Raw genomic sequence first — 17,570 nt, 5'->3', positions numbered from 1 at the left:
GTTGAAAAACACTGCTCTAGGTCTAGGGGATAGGAGTGCACTATGTAGTATGTGTTTTTTCCCCCTTTTCCTTTTGTCTTTTTTTTTTTTGTATTCCGGTGTTTTGGTATTTTTTGGAATAATCTGGATTTTGATCGAATTCTAAACAATTGGGCGAGAGAGCTTCTAGCACACCCCACATCATTGTTGCTTCACCCAGAGAGGGTGAATTCAAAATGGCAGCCTGAAGCGGGGAGGTGAGGCGCTGTCTCCGCTACACGTGACGTAGCCCCGCCCCATTCTCCTCCTCGGACTCCGCCTCCCCCTTCCCCTCCCCGCCGTCGACCAATTGCGTCACAAGGACCCAATAGCTCGCCGCCTCTGCTCACGGCTGGGCGTGGCGGCGTGGCAAGCGGTACTTCCCTCGCGGCTTGGAAAGTCCGCTTTCTTTCCCCGCCTCTTCCTTCTCCACCCGATAGTTTTTTTAAATATTCGTCGCACCCGGCATCCGGGAGCCAATCCCGTGTCGCTTGGTGACGGCGAGTGGCAGGCGCCGCCGCCAATGGAGTGACTAAGGCGGCGGCCCGCGAATGGGAGGAGCCGGCGGCGGCGCAAGGTGTGTGAAAGGTCATGCCTAAGGAGGGGGGGACGTCTCGATGGGAGCCGTTATCCGGCCGGGAATAGGCGGGAGCGCCGGCGTCGGGACTGCACAGGTGAGGCACAAAATCGGAGCCGTGAGGTAGGGTAGGGACCCATCCGTCCACCGGCTCGAGATCCGGAGGCGCCCCCACATCCTCAAGCCGCCTTTGTCCCCCCCCCTTCTTTTCGACCCCAGTGGATGCGGCTGCATTATCCCCCCCCCCTTTTTTCCCCTCTGGAGTCCTCTAGACAGGCTGGACTACAACTCCCATCATGCCTCAGCCAGCCCGTTGGGACGCCTTGCCTTGACATCGCCACTGCCCGTAGTTTTCTCTTTCTGCCACTCGCATCCTGTTTTTGGTCGGGCAGGACGTCGCTTCCTCGGAGAGCTCAAGGCACCTTCCGTGGGAGGGAGGGAGGGACTGATTTTACCTTGACGACAACCCTGTGAGGTAGGTTGGGGCAGAGAGCGAATGTAACTGACCCGTGAAGGGCAATTGCGAAATGGAATTGGGGAGGGGGGCTTGGTCCCTTCACTCACTTTATTGGTGGTGGTGGGGAGACCTGGCTTTTTTTCTCTCTCTCCTCACTGGCCTCCCAACCCCCCTCCCCAGTTCCTATTTTATTTCAAGGGCATTTTCATTAGGGGGGGTTTCTAAATGGGCCCAAGGTTTTTTTTAAAGATTGTTCCAACAAGAATAAGTATACCTGCTTATACTTCTATACTTATGCTTATTATTATATACTTTATTCATTTATTCATTATTATTATTATTATTATTTGGTTAATCTTTGGTGAGATTAAGTATTATTATTATTATTATTATTACTATTACTATTACTATTGCTATTAATATTATTTGGTTAATCTTTGGTGAGATTCACAGCCTTTGGGGCTGGTTGGTAGCTCAACAGCTCAAGTCCTAACCAAGGACCTAGGAACTGTTAAGGTAACATCGGAGGATATAAGCTCTTCCAAGTAGGGTGGTTTTTGGTAGAATCGGAATGTTCAAGTCTGATAAATTTAAATTTTCCAAATAGCAAGTTATTATATTCTTATATATTATATTATCACACTTATACTTGTTTTCTCATACATGCTTGATAAACCAAAATAAATAAAAACATTTTGAATGTTATAACTGATATAATTGGGGGGGGGAACGACAGGGTTGCTGGCAGTCAAAAAGAACTGAGTGGCATTTGATAATATTCAAAGGTAGTACTTGTGTTGAGAATCTCAGTGCACTTGAGAGTCAACCTGCTCAAAGGATCAATAGTTCACAAAATATTAACGGGGAAAAATGGTTGCTCGATTGCTTGGGACAGCAGAAGGAGATGAAATTTCAGGTTTTCAAAGAGGCTTTAAGGAAGGGTATGCAAAGAACTCTCCTGGTCCTGGAACAACTGAAGACCCTTCTAATCCGGGATCTGGTTTGCAAACATAGTCTGCTTCCTTGACAAAATTCCTGAGCCAGGATATGAAGGTGATACCTCCACTACCCCCTTCCTTGTTTCTCCTACCTTAATTGGGAGATATGGAAGAGAGAATAAGAGGCATCTTGAAGATATGTGTGATTAAATTCCTGCAGAAAGAGGCAAAGAAAGATGGGGGGGGGGGAATATAGAAATATATCTATATAATGGAGGCACTTTAAAAATATTAGCTTTATTGTATGCTGCGCCAAGGTGGAAAGGAAATTGCTCCTTCTTAGCTTGCTTTTTTTTTAACAGCCCAGGAATTCAGTGTTGACAAAAGAGGGTTTCCTCTTCCAGTTTCCTCTTTCATCTAATACAAGTTATTGTACAGTGATTTGATTTCAAGGGTACTTTCCACTCTTCCTCCTCCTTTCTCTCTTCCTGAATGTCCTTTCTTATGGGAGTTCCAAGTTTCTTTGAGGTTTAATTGATTTTAGATTCTCACTTTAATCCCATACATGAACAATCTCCAGAGGCTCCACTATCCATTATGAAAGGTCATATTTATTTTTCACTTCCCACTTTTTCCTCTTCCAGGGCAGTTTTTTCTCATTGCACGCTTTTTCGCCTCCTTATCCTCTTGTTTGTCACTTTCTAAAACTGCTCCTATTAGGATATTGGTAGCTTGCTTTGAGAGGTTGATGTGCTGAGACTCACTCACTTCCTGGCATGGTTTTAAAGATGGCATTACCCTTATCCTGCCCCCTCCCCCTTTTCTGGTCTTTCCACTATACAAAGAAGAGACAATAAAAGAAAAGTTCAAAACTACTGTAGAAAGTTTTACAATTAAGTACCTATTTTATAGAGTAGTTAGAAGAAGGGAGTTGTCAGTTCTGGATGGTACTTCATAGTTGCACTAAAATTAAAAAGGCAACTTTAATTAGATGCTAGGTAGGCAAATTGTATAGTTTGTAAAAATGGTGGGGATTTATTTTTTGGGATACAGTAGTTTTTTAAATGGAAGCTGGAAGCGTGCCCTTGTGAAGATGTTGGAGCCAGTTTGGCATAGTGATTAAGCTGCTGGCCTAGAAACCAAGAGTCTGAATGGTAGTCCCGCCTTAGGCATGAAAGCTGGCTGGGTAACTTTGGGACCAGACACTCTCTCTCAGCCCAACCCACCTCACAGTGTTGTTGTAGGGAAAATAAGAGGCACCAGGAAGGGCAATTAAGTATGTGTTGTTGTTGTTAGTTGTGAAGTCTTGTCTGACACATCGTGGCCCCATGGACAACTCCAGGCCTTCCTGTCCTCTACCATCCTCTGGAGTCCATTTAAGCTCACATCTACTGCTTCAGTGACTCCATCCAGCCACCTCTTTCTCTGTCATCCCCTTCTTCTTTTGCCCTCCATCGTTCCCAGCATTAGGCTCTTCTCCAGTGAGTCCTTCCTTCTCATTAGGTGGCCAAAGTATTTGAGTTTCATCTTCAGGATCTGGCCTTCTAAAGAGCAGTCAGAGTTGATCTCCTCTAGGACTGACCGATTGGATCGCCTTGCAGTCCAAGGGACGTACAGGAATCTTTTCCAGCACCAGAGCTCAAAGGCCTCCATTCTTTGGCGCTCAGCCTTCCTTATGGTCCAACTTTCACAGTCGTACATTGCAACTGGGAAAACCATAGCCTTGACTATACGCACTTTTGTTGGTAGGGTGATATCTCTGCTTATTAGTATGCTGTCTAGGTTTGCCATAGCTTTCCTCCCCAGGAGCAAGCGTTTTTTAATTTCTTAAGTATGTACATTGCCTAGATAGATAAATAGATAGGATAAAAATACAATAATGTTGCAAGTTCAAATAATCTGCAGTAGTAAGTTATCTGCCTTAGCAAAATGGAGTTTGATGTCCTTTGAAAGACTTCCAAATCTGTGTTTGTTAATGGTTCCTATTATGTCTTGAGTTAAGGCGGGGGAGAGAATAATGCGTCTACACCCTGTTGTTTTGGCCATCGTCCCAAAGTTGAAAAGTGGCTTCACCGAAGTTTTTTGCTTTAGTAATTCTTTGACAGTTATTCCCTTTTCAACCATATTTAACTCTTTAATAGTTATTTATCTTTTGATTTTTACATCATTCCCATCTCATGTAGCTGAGTTGTGTTGCAGTCTAATCTTTAATAGCTTTTTATGGGTCTTCGCTATTTATTTGGCTTATTTAATGTCACGTTAAGTAGTTTGCCAGGGGGGGGATTACACAATCACGCTTCTAAAGTGTGTTAGTCCAATTAATGTGCAAGGAGGCCTAGACTAGATACATCTTGCCTGCAGGTACAGAAAAAGTCTTTGGTTCTCCTCTGCAGTTAATTGTGTTAGCAATCTAATAGTTCCATTGGATTGGGTAAGTGAATTCCTGTGGCATCTTAACATTGAATATCACTGCTGCTGTACAGCTTTGTTTTATGTTATGATATAAATCCTGATTTCTTCTCAATAATGGTTCTTGGAATCATGATGTCTTGGAATCGCTGTCAGAATAGAAAAATGAACTACAGTTCAAGGGCATGTTTTTACCTATTCAATTGACACAGAGTTGCATTTATGATTCCTGGCTTTTAAAACAAATAGTAGGCAGTGGTTTTTTTTTTTAACCTAACAATAATCATAACATTGGGACGCGGTGGCTTGGTGGCTAAGACGCTGAGCTTGTCGATCAGAAAGGGTGGCAGTTTGACGGTTCGAATCCCTAGCGCCACGTAACGGAGTGAGCTCCCGTTACTTGTCCCAGCTTCTGCCAACCTAGCAGTTCGAAAGCATATAAAAATGCAAGTAGAAAAATAGGAACCACCTTTGGTGGGAAGGGAACAGTGTTCCATGTGTCTTTGCCGTTTAGTCATGCCGGCCACAAAGCCACGGAGACATCTTCGGAACCTTTACCTTTTTAATAGTAACATTCTCACATTATCTTGCATTTAATAATAATTAAAATGCCAAGATCGGGGCTATGGGAAAGTCAAGAAATAATTCGATGCCGTATTTTACTTTTCGGAATCTTCCAAATTGCTTTTAACACAAACTATTGCAATATTTCCCTGATATTTCTTGACATCCCCATTTCTTGATATTGTCTACTCTGTTTTTCAGCTGTAGGCATTGTTTTCTGACACTTTCTGGTGAACCACCTGCAATTTCAATTCATTTATTCTTTTCTTGCACTTAGGTGCTAGTTATTACTTATAAAGCCCTTCATGGTATTGGACCTGGGTACTTGAGAGACCACCTGCTGCCAATTACCTCCCAAAGACCCATTAGATCGCACAGGATCGGCCTCCTCCGGGTTCCATCCACCAGCCAATGCCATCTGGCTACGACCCGGGGGAGGGCCTTCTCTGTTGCAGCTCCGGCCCTTTGGAACGAACTCCCCACAGAGATTCGGACCCTCGCCTCTCTCCCTGCTTTCCGAAAAGCCGTTAAAACCTGGCTGTGTTGGCAGGCCTGGGGTTGATGAGCTCCCCTCCCCTCTCGACAGGTGTGGTTGTTGGTCATTTTAATATGTTTATTTTGTACTTGTATGTTTCCCCTTCCCGTTTAAGTTGTTCGCCGCCCTGAGTCCCTTTTAGGGAATAGGGCGGCATATAAATAAAATAAAACTTAAACTTAAAACAACGTGTATTTTCTTTCGACAAATTACTTGTGTAGGATACCCAGTTTTGTTGAAAAGGCATGACTTTAAATCTCTTTTTCTTGCTTTGGTCATATAACAAATCTTTGATGCCTCTCTAACAATGCTGTTTTAAAAACATTTGTCAGATTTTATTGGAAGTTTGTTATATTTATATGAGATAGGGGAATTTGGCCCAGGTCTGAAATGACAGAAAACATTCCCTTTTATTGCTCTTCAGACAGTTTAAGAATATGGAATAAATTTTAACACCTCTACGGGTTTTTTATTGAGACAACAGATTTGTAAAAGGTTTTTGGTTGGCTTTTGTCATGGTGAGTAATAGAACAGAGTCTTTCCTTTGCACTAAGAAAGCTAGGTCCAGAAATATATTATTTAAATTCTACTTTTGAAAGTATAGATTGCATGTTAATACTTTCTTTCGAGGGAAGAAATTGGCATGTTAATTTTAAAAAGCTTTATAGATTTTCTGTTTTACTTTATGACTAATTTACTGTATTTAAGTTGTACATTTACTGTACACATGTACATTAACTATATATACACACACCCGCGCGCACACACACACACATGTAAAACATGCACACAATGCATTTGAACTTCCTGTGATGTAAAGTAGAACAAAAAAAGAAGAACTTGCTATCATTGCTATATAACAATGTTAGGAATGAATATTTTGCAAATGAATTCACTTCCTTTCAGAACTGTTCCATAAACCTGAAAATAGTGTTCTAAAAATGGGCTTGAGCCTGTCTATAAAGGAGGATTGTCAAAATCGATTTAATTGAGGGCCGCATCAGAGTTGTGTTTGAACTCAGGGTGGTGGTGGTGGTAAGGGAGGGTGTGACCACCTCGACATCACTTGTGTCAGGGGCACCTGTGATGGCCCGAGCGCTCAGTCAGCAAAAATGGGTTCCCAAACTCCGTTATACCTTCAAATGGTTACTAAATGAACTGTTGTAAGTCAAGAACTACCTGTATGAGCGTTCAGGGTGTACACGAGGAGATGGTGATATGTTCATGTTGATGTCATCACGGAAATTATGTGCAAGTTGCATATCTCTGTCAAGTATCATTATAGTATGTCATCATGGCACAAAACACATGTTTTCATTTGATGTTGCAGCTTGTTGTGATGGCTGCTGCTATAAAATATGCTTTGGTCATGAATGCATCTATATTACTGCTTTAGGTAATATAGTTGATGTTAGCCCATATAGTCTGAGAAATGAGCCACTTGTACATTAATGTTATATGGCTCTTTTTATTCCTTTGTTTAAAAAAAACTAGTTTATTTTATTGCTGTTACATTTTATTGTATCACTATTGCTTTTTATTTTTGTTCATTACATTTCCTAATAACAGAAAAATACGTTATCACCAACATAAGGAGTAAAAGATTCACACATTTTATGCTGTGGATATCACTGTACAGTTGCATTGCTAAAACAGCACTTTGGAAAAGACAGTAGAAGGACTACTATAGAGAATCCTAACATTTACTGAAGGGATTTCTGTTTTAAACTTGTCTTTTAGACTTTCCTTCCTGTTTATGTTTTGTTCGGGTCATTTGCAATACCCAGAAAGGATCATTGCTCAAGATGAAAACCGTAATCTTTAAAAAATAGCAGTTGGGCAAATTATCTGAATAATTTGTGAACAGTGCTTGTTTTTCTTCTCCCCATCACCTCGGATTTCAAAAAAAGAAAAACCCATAATGATTATAAAATAATGGAAGCATATTACAGAAAGAATTCACTTTGTATGGCTTCCTAGTTCATTGAGATAAGCTTTTTATATATGATTGCCTTGCTTATTATCAGTAATAGCAATTTATGAGTTTATCCCATTAGTACAAATATGTTTTCAGGATCATTATGAAAACAGTATTGTTGATTATCACTAGGTTCTTCATACAACACACACACACACACACACACACACACACAGACCTGTCTGTTCATCTAGCTAGCTACCTCCAGCCTATCTCCAAGTGGTTTGGAGATAAATGAAACTATGATCATCAACGCCTATCTAAGAGAATGTACTTTTGTTTTCATTTTTGTGCAAACGATCATACAATTGATTTGTAATATGAAGACAAATTTTATGCACAATGTTTCCCCCACTGGATAAGTAATGATGAAGATGCAGTTGAAGTGGCTCCTATCGAACAGATTTGTATGGAATGGGCCAAAAATAGAATAGCAGATAGCTTTTGTTTTAAGTAGGATACCCTATGGTTTGTTGTGACTTGTTTCTTGTGTGTATTACTGCTGCCAATAGAGTGATATATAATCTGATTTTGTTTTATAGGCTAACTTTGAATTGGACTTCATACTTGCTTAGACAGCCTGGAGTTTCCTGTTTTTAAGAATAAGTGTCATACTACGCAGGTGGGTTTTGTATGCTTGGAATGCATTGTTTCCTACAGTATTATATTAACTAGCTATTGTTCCTGCTAAAGGATCAACCCAGACAAATCAGGAAGTAATGGAATGTTCTCTCTGTGTTTCTTTCATCTACTTGCTTATAGTCTTCTGGTTAAAATTTGGGCAGGAATACTATATCAAGTAGGAGTACAAAATTGGAGAATGTATTTCAGATCGCACATTTAAAGACAGACTTGATATCCTTGGGAAATATCCTTTCTTCCAGAGGTGGTATTCAACCAGTTCTGACTGGTTCTGGCAAACCGGTAGCGGAAATTTGGAATAGTTTGGAGAACTGGCAAATGCCACCTCTGGCTGGCTCCTCCCCCATCTATTCTCTGCCTCCCGAGTCCCAGCTGATCGGCTGGGTCTTCTTCTGTTGCCCTGCACAGGAGAACGGAGCTAGAAAGCAGGTTAGTTGGGTAGTGAGGGAGTGGGGATTTTGCAGTATCCTTCTGCTGCCACGCCCACCAAGCCATGCCACGCCCACCAAGCCACGCTCACAGAACCGGTAGTAAAAAAATTTAATCCACCACTGCTTTCTTCCATCCCCCCCACCCCCGCTGGATACAACTTTTCTGTAAGTTTTTTTTTGGGGGGGGGGGGAACTTATCAAGTTTTAAAATGAGACATAGCTTACTTTATTAGTCATAAAACAAAACAGATAACCTACAATGCTATCAAACAGGTGTAGTTAGATATTGTACCAAAAAAACTGAAGAGCATTGATAAAAATGTGGATTGTACTGTACAGTGCATAGTCACCGCCTGCGTGATTAATCCCTCCAGTAGAGAAAAGGAAGATGATGCAATACATTTGCTCAGAATAGATCCATTTCCTACCTTTTACAAGTGATCAGCTATATTTTATTTAGCACCTTTTTGTAATGGAATGTGTAGATGACTTTGGAGAATGAGGGGAAGAGTCAGAGAAAGAAACTTAGGGAGGCCTCGCCCTATTGGATCCAGCAGTTAAAAATCTGTGATGGGAAGTTTGTACTTTCAAGCTTGCAAAATTAATATCAACCCTCCCAGCTAAACCAGAGAGGAAGTAACAATGATGAACTAATACTCTTTTATTGTGAGTCTGACGCCATAAATTTCCTGCCAGCTCTTTCAACTGCTTAATCGGTTAGGGCAGGTCCTTCCTACGTTGGTCTGACCCATAAGCCACTGGGGGCACCACCCTCTCTTGTCTGATTGTTTCCTAGGCAGCATCTCTTTCCCATGTTCCTTCAAGGTCATCTTCACAGATCCCATTAAACTTCTCAACCGGGCTTATCTTACCACAATTAATTGATTTTGTCTTTGAGATAAGGTTTCTTTTCTTGGTACACAGATAAGTGACTGAAATACATTAAGGAAGCCTATAATGATTTTTCAAGCAGAGTAATATTTTTTTTTAAATAAAAAACCTTGCACACTCTTAATCCATAATGAAATGTGGAATTTTGGGTAGTACCGTCAGATTAAACAAACTTTGTCCTTTGAAAATGTGGCAGTAAAAAGTATTCATTTATTTTTATTCCACTTTATTATTTTTTTAACTAAATAACTCAAGGTGGAGAACATACCTGATTCTCCTTCCTCTTCCTATTTTCCTCATAATAAAAGCCCTGTGGAGTAGGGCTGGACTTAGAGAGAAAGTGACGGGAAACAGTAACAGAGTTGAAAGGGACCTTGGAGGCCATTTAGTCCAACCCCCGGCTCAGGCAGGAGACCTGTACTAGGGATTCAAAGTCTCTCTGGTATAGCTTTCATGCTTAAGGCAGAACTAGAACTCACTGTCTCCTGGTGATTGGCCCAAAGTCACCCGGCCAGCTTTCACACATAAGGTGGAATTAGAACTCACAGTCTCCTAGTTTCTTGCCTTCAAAATACCTCTGTTTTGTTATCAGATCCAAATATTTTTTTAAGTTATGTAGGCAGGTTTCTGATGCTGAACTGGATGATCTGTTCTGTATGAAATTTCCTTGAGCGGTCTTAGATTTGAAAGCTTTTTTTTTAACTTGACAGGTTAATATTTGTTTTCCAAACTTTTTATCCCCTTTCTTTTTCAGATAGCAAGATGAGTTCCTTAATAGAAACCCCTGAGCTGCCGGCAGTGTTTGATGGGGTTAAATTGGCTGCTGTCGCTGCTGTTCTTTACATTATTGTCCGTTGCCTGAATCTGAAGAGCCCAACTGCTCCTCCTGAGCTCATCTACCAAGACACACCTTTAGCCCGCTTCCTAATAAAATCGTGCCCTCTCCTAACTAAAGAGTGAGTAGTCCACCAATATGTGGAATTATTTGGCTATTTTGATTGAATGTTAAGATAACAGGAAGCTGTGTACAAAATTGGAAGCAACTTCATCAGGTTAGACTCTTTCTCTACATCCCAGAAGACTTGCCTTCATAACTTCTTCCTACAGTAAATGAAATTTGCTTTGCTTAATTAAAAGTGCCTCCTTTACGACAGTAATGTACAAAAGTAGAGGGACGTGTTGGCTCAGTGGCTAAGAGCCTGTCGATCAGAAAGGTCAGCAGTTCAGCGCTTCAAATCCCTGATGCCGCATAATGGAGTGAGCTCCCGTTACTTGTCCCAGCTTCTGCCAACCTAGCAGTTTGAAAGCACGTAAAAAATGCAAGTAGAAAAATAGGGACCACCTTTGGTGGGAAGGTAACATGGTTCCATGCACCTTCGGCGTTGAGTCATGCCGGCCACATGACCACGGCGACGTCTTCGGACAGTGCTGGCTCTTCGGCTTTGAAATGGAAATAAACACCGCCCCCTAGAGTTGGGAACAACTAGCACATGCATGCGAGGGGAACCTTTACCTTATTAGGAAGCTGTGTTCAAAATTGGAAGCAACTTGATCACACGCTTTACATCCTAAAAGCCTTGCCTTTGAACCTCTTCCTACAGTAAATGAAAATTGCTTTGCTTAATTAAAAGTCCCTACTTTACAAAAATCTCTATATCCTAAAAGGAGAGCAAGTCTGCCTCTATACATCTGAAACCATCAATTCAGCCAGGATCCAAGGTGTGGTTGAATCGGAGAAGCTGCGAAACTACTTCTTTGGGGGTGGGAGGGGGGGGGGAAGCACTTCTGAGAGACCTTTTTAGATCTGAAGTTGAAATTCAGGTAGAGACTAAATTGGCTAGTCTAATTACAGACTAATTTGTTTTGTTTTGGATAGTTGAAGGAGTGGTGCCCATCGGCCTCAGGAAATCTTGTGCAATCTCAGACTCCTAATGTAGTTGATTTCCAAGCCTTGCTTTTCTTTTGCATTCAACCCTCCTGTGTTCCTGAATGGCTGTAAAAATACATCAGTAACATCTGTCAATATCCAATTTTGCCCTTGAACTATTTGGGGAAGGAGATAGGTGTGATATAGATTATGGCTGCAAATTATTATTATTATTATTATTATTATTTGATTTTGGTTTTTATAATAGGTTCTGTAACATCTTCCAAGGGCTTATTTTAGTCTTCCCCTTATGATAATGTTCACTTATAGTGTATATTTGAAGTATTTTGCTGTGCTTTACTTCGGAAATCACTCAAAGATGCTTATGCTATGCATGTTGTTACGGCAGTTTTAAGAAAAAAGGGGTAATTAATTAAAAACCAAAACTCGCCAATTATTTCAGAAAGTTCCTGGATTTTTCAGATGCAACCGTTAACAGCATTTTGTGTAAATATCTTTTGCTTTCTATTTTATGTTTTCATATCCTGAACAGTGATTCCCCTGTGTCCCTTTGGAAGAGGGAGGGGGAACTGTTGGTGCTTTTTTTTCTGACAATCTCCCATTTATCGCAGTTTTAGATTTAAGCCTCAGCAAAACAGATGCAGCCCTCTTCACACATTTTAAAATTCACTCCACTTAAATTTTGCCTGGCAAGAGAATGTGGATCTACATTTTAGCTCCAAGTAACAAAAGCCCCGTGAATATGTAGCCAGCTTGTAAAAAAAATCTGCTCTTTCCTATTGCTGGGCAATGACTGCCTGCCTGCCTTGTGCTCTCTTTCCTCTGAGAAAGTTTAGTAATTGGATTATCTAGTTTTACTACTCACATCAAGAAGCTTTTCATTGGTATTGTGTGCCAGCAGAATGCAGTCTGATTACCGCCTTTGCCCACGGTAATCTGGGTGCTTTGTGAAGGAACGTTCCCTCCAAGCTTCTGAGTTTGATGTATAACCATATGCAGATATGAAAACAACCCCATTCCCCTTTCCCATCTGTGTTTAAGAAGTAAAAGGAAAGCAGGTTTAATGGCTGGATGTTGGTGCTGTGGGCTGATGCTGATTTGCAAACTGGGATTTTATGCTAACTTGTTGGCTGCTGTTTCTGAATTCAAGGAACACTAAACCACCATAGTTCAGGGAGGCGCTGAGCTTGTCAAACAGAAAGGTCAGCGGTTATGAATCCCTAGCGCCGCGTAACGGAGTGAGCTCCCATTACTTGTCCCGGCTTCTGCCAACCCAGCAGTTTGAAAGCATGTAAAAAATGCAAGTAGAAAAATGGGGACCACTTTTGGTGGGAAGGTAACAGGGTTCCGTGCATTCTTCAGCGTTTAGTCATGCCAGCCACATGACCACGGAGACGTCTTCGGACAGCGCTGGCTCTTTGGCTTTGAAACAGAGATGAGCACCACCCCCTAGAGTCAGGAACAACTAGCACATATGTGTGAGGGGAACCTACAACTTTATACTTCTACAAGTTTTTGTGCTATATCAGAACTTGCCTTATCTCTTCCCTTTCCTGACTATTCCACCTTTATATGTTATCTTTTTAAAATGTTGATTTAATGGCTCTTTCCTAGCTACTGGGTGCTTTCTTATCCCTCTTTTGTGTGCATGCCTGCAGGTACCCCAAAGAACACCATACCTCATCAGCTTCAACATTTTTTGAGGGCGCGGGGAACAGATACATTTTACACATAGAAAAATATCTGCAGTTTTGATTATTATTATTGTTGTTGTTGTTAACTTAATTCGTTGCATTATGTTTGTATTAACTGCAGAATTCGTGACAATTTGTTTACCTCTAGTAGTACAAGTAGTCCTCAATGGCCACAATTGAGCCCAACATTTCTATTGTTAAGTAAAGCATTCGTCACATAACCTTGGGACACAGCAACGGCCATAAACATGAACCAGTTGACAAGTGTCTGAATTTTGATCGCTTCATAACTGAAAAACAGAAGTCACATTTTTCAGTGCCGTTGTAACTTCAAATGGTCACTAAATGAACTGTTGTAAGTCAAGAACTATCTGTATATTATACATGAGAACTAAAATTACTGTACTTCCTGGTATGGTTCCCTTTTCTCCTGAAATGAACCAATACATTTTAAGTTCTCTATTTCTATAACCTCAGGAACAAATGGTTCTTATGACACCAGGAGTGAAAGTCGGCCTTTAAGAATATTCTGTCCTTTCAGAACATTGAGCACAAATTTCCTACCCCAACCCACAAGTAAAGGCATAATATTGTGTTACATTTACTCATCCATAGTTCTGGAAGATCATCTGCTCATAAATTTTTTTTTGAAGGAACCAATTTTTTTCCTGAACGATATCTGTATTATACAAGTACTTAATTAAGTTTCTGTCCCCTCCACTGGATTTCCATTTAGCTAAATCTTTTCCTTGCGAACTAGCAAAAAAAAAACACCCCTCCAATATGTTGTATAATTCTTTCAGTTAGCTGGATCCGTTGTAATGGGTTTGTACTTAAAAACCTAAGGCTTTAACAAATATTCTTTTTCATATTCTAACCTGCACTTAGATAGCTTCAGAAATGACAGCTGATGCAAAGTGTGGAACAGGGGGGAAAATTGCTGCCATTAAACTGGGTGCAGAATGCGTGGAATTTTAATTGCCGTGTTTCATCTGGGAATTCCAAGGATCTTACTGAAGCTTAAGAGATTTTGCATATTTCTTCTAGCTTGATCTCCGAACAAATGGATAACAACACATGTAGGTCAAATTGCACTTTTCGTTTCTAATCAAATCAGCTTGTGAAGCAGTCGAGTTTTTCAAATAGGCCCATGAAAAATAGCATTCTCGGGGCACAGTTGATGGGATTTAATTCGCTTTCCACCAACTCAGTGATTACATTAATCTGGCTATTTGTTCAGGGTTACCTCCAAATCGTTCAACAATAGTTAATGCTGGGTTGTGAAGTAATGGAACTGCAAACAGCATGTGGTAAAGGCCTGGATATTCTTAGCACGATTGGGAAGGTAGTGTCCCCCTACTTTAGCAGAATAGATGAATAATAGAGATGTGACAAAAAGGGGGTTCCAAGCATGGGCCACCAACTTTTTGGAAGCCTTGTGGATTGAGGTTCTTGATATCCATGTAGCACTCAAGATATCAATGCTCCTTGATGATATTTCAGAAATCCTGAAGACTTGTCTGTTCTCCCAGGCTTTAGGTTAGTTTACAGTGTTTCCCTTAAAATAAGACCTCCCCGGATAATAAGCCCAATCAGGCTTTTGAGCGCATGTGCTAAAATAAACCCTCCCCTGAAAATATTGCAACACAGCAGCAGCCATGAGGTGACTACACTCGCCACCTCCTACACCTCAAAAATAATAAGACCTCCCCGAAAATAAGGCCAAGTGCTTATTTTGGGGAGCAAAAGAAAATCAGACCCTGTCTTAATTTCGGGAAAACACGGTAAATTAGTTTAGTTTATTGTCATTGCACATTGTACAATGAAATTAAATGCCCTTCTCAGTGTACATTATAACTATAAAAATAAAAACACAAACACACATCATTCACACATCCTAGGATGGTTGGGACTCTGGTAAGGTTACTTGTGGCCATGTTTTAGCCAGAGTTGCCATTGTTCTTGTTTTTTAAAAAATTCTTTTTATGATTATTTTACAGTATTTTCTGTTCCCTTAAGCGTTAAAGTGCACCACCCAGAGTCACTTGGAAGTTGGACAGTGTTAAAACTGAATAAATTCAGTTAAATCTCTGTAGCAAAAGTGGCTTATTGTGTTCTATTCCAAATGGTAGGTTTTAGATATCCACATTGAATGGATACTCTGCAGAGATTAAATGTAACAAGGCAGAGTTTATGTTTAGCAAATAGTTTTTTTCAGCCTTTAGTGATTTGGACAAGAATACATATTACACACTAGGCTGCACAGAACAGAACAGAGTTGGTAGGGACCTTGGAGGTCTTCTACTCCAACCCCATGCACAAGCAGTGGACCCTATATTATTCTGGACAAGTGGCTGTCCAATCTCTTCTTAAAAGCCTCCAGTGATGGACACCCATACTTTTATATGAAAGTTTTAACATAGGAGCCAGCTTATACATTGAATTAAGCCATGATGCAAATTATTTAATTTTGACTTAGTAGTACTATATGGACCCATTCATTGTGGTTTGTAAACCATGGTATAAATCTTAGTGTGATAAACTAACAAATTACAGCTTGTTGAGTAGAGTAGGATTAGGATTAGAATAGAATAGAATAGAATAAGGGACCTTGGAGGTCTTCTTGTCAAACCCCCTCCTCAGGGAGAAAACACTATAACATTTCAGACAAAGGTTGTCCAACATCATTTTAAAAAACATCCAGTGTTGGAACATTCACAACTTCTGGAGGCAAGTTTTTCCACCGATTAATTCTTCTGTCATGAAATTTCTTCTTAGTTCTCAGTTGCTTCTCTCCTTGATTATTATCCATCCATTGCTTCTTTTCCTGCCCTCAGGTGCTTTGAAGTAAAAGTCTCTCTTACTACTGTATGTCTCCTTGGAAGAATATTCTATAATCATGGCACCTAGCAGAGAAGCTACTTGATCAGCAAAGATATATGGCGGGAATTTCATTTAAATTCAACCTAGCACTTTGAATAGGAAACAGGCTGAAAGCCAGTGCATCTGTTTTGAAGTAACTCAAAATCCTTCCCAGTCTCCAACAAAAGTATTTTTATCTCCAACCCATTGCAGTAATCCAACAGAGAGATTACACCGCATGATAACCGTAACCCAGCTCTTCCTTTTCTAGGTGGGGCTCACTGTCAGCATATCAACCGATTAAAAAGTACTTTGTCATAGAGGACATTTACATATCCAGGAACAAGGGCACCATTTAACTTTCGCACTTGATGTTCTAGTGTGCAGCCTGTCCTTCACGACAAGCTGGACTCCCAACTGGGCATACAAGCCAAATGGCAGGAACATTCTTTAGTGAATTAATTCTCATTCACCCTTGTTCTGTGCTGGAGGACTGATTCCAAATACTTGTTGGCTCATTTGGGCTAAATGAAAATAAAAGCTTGAGCAGAGTGTAATTTGCATTTTAGGCACAACTCTTGTGCCCTGTTCTCAGCTCTTATATATATATGTGTGTGTGTGTGTGTGTGTGTTAAATAAGTTGATGGATAAAATGGAGCCCCTTATATATATGTGTGTGTGTGTGTGTGTTAAATAAGTTGATGGATAAAATGGAGCCCAGAGGAACAGAGTGATGAACTTCTAATACCATCACTCATCTAAAAATAGAGTTAATGTAAAGTAATGCCACCCTTTACAATACCCAAGTCAACAGTGATATTATAACATCATTGCTTTTTATATCAAAAGCTATACAAAGATGTGGTGGCTCAGTGGCTAAGACGATGAGCTTGTCGATCACAATTAAGTTCGAATCCCTAGCACCATGTGATGGAGTGAGCTCCAGCTCTTGCCAACCTATAAGATCTCACAGACTAGGCCTCCTCCAGTGTCCATCTGCCGGTCAATGTCGGCTGGCGACTCCCCGGGGGAGAGCCTTCTCTGTAGCTGCTACAGCCCTATGGAACGATCTCCCCGTGGAGATCCGGACCCTTACTACTCTTCCGGCCATCCGCAAAGCGATTAAGACCTGGTTGTTCCGGCAGGCCTGGGGCTGCTGATTTATCCAGCCCCATTCTAAGCTATATGAATGTTGTGAAATTTTAATATCTGTTTTTAATTTTTATATGTTCCCCCTTCCTGCCTTTATCTGTAAGCCGCCCTGAGTCTCTCGAGAGCGGGCGGCATACAAATCCTAATAAACAGTAAACAGTTCGAAAGCATGTAAAAATGCAAGTAGAAAAATAGAAATCGCCTTTGGTGGGAAGGTAACAGCTTTCCGTGCACCTTTGGCGTTGAGTCATGTCAGCCACATGACCACGGAGACATCTTTGGACAGCGCTGGCTCTTCAGCTTTGAAACAGAGATGAGCACTGCCCCCTAGAGTTGGGAATGACCAGCACGCATGTGCCAGGGGAATCTTTACTTTATCAAAAGCTATAGGCGGTCCTAAAGAAACATTCCAGTGGGTTGTGGTGAGAAGGTAGGAATTGTGCCACTGAAGCTTGATAGCTTTGTGTTTCATTGACAAATAAGAAAAGGCTTTTGGAATATTTTCATCAGAGTTTTAAACGCGCACATTCCTGT

The 17,570-nt window shown here is 40.8% G+C and overlaps 1 protein-coding gene across 3 annotated transcripts in view; it reads left to right on the top strand.

Moving 5' to 3' along the window:
- Positions 1-569: 569 nt before the first annotated feature.
- The window catches only part of ABHD2 (abhydrolase domain containing 2, acylglycerol lipase), a 40,515-nt gene continuing 23,514 nt past the window's right edge, over positions 570-17,570 (top strand). Inside the window, exons 1-3 of one of the 3 annotated variants that reach the window (XM_032232533.1) lie at positions 570-692; positions 8,019-8,098; positions 10,195-10,396. In XM_032232533.1, coding sequence (XP_032088424.1) covers positions 10,203-10,396 — 194 coding nt within the window. In that variant the 5' untranslated portion in view covers positions 570-692; positions 8,019-8,098; positions 10,195-10,202. Of the gene's footprint in view, positions 693-838; positions 1,071-8,018; positions 8,099-10,194; positions 10,397-17,570 lie in introns of those variants that run through there. The other 2 variants (XM_032232530.1, XM_032232531.1) reach the window with 2 other exon arrangements.

The sequence above is a fragment of the Thamnophis elegans genome, chromosome 16 (genome assembly GCF_009769535.1).
Source record: "Thamnophis elegans isolate rThaEle1 chromosome 16, rThaEle1.pri, whole genome shotgun sequence".
Classification (NCBI taxonomy): Eukaryota; Metazoa; Chordata; class Lepidosauria; order Squamata; family Colubridae; genus Thamnophis; species Thamnophis elegans.
Note: the sequence above shows the minus strand (reverse complement) of the source record. Positions and strands in the feature narration are given on the sequence as shown.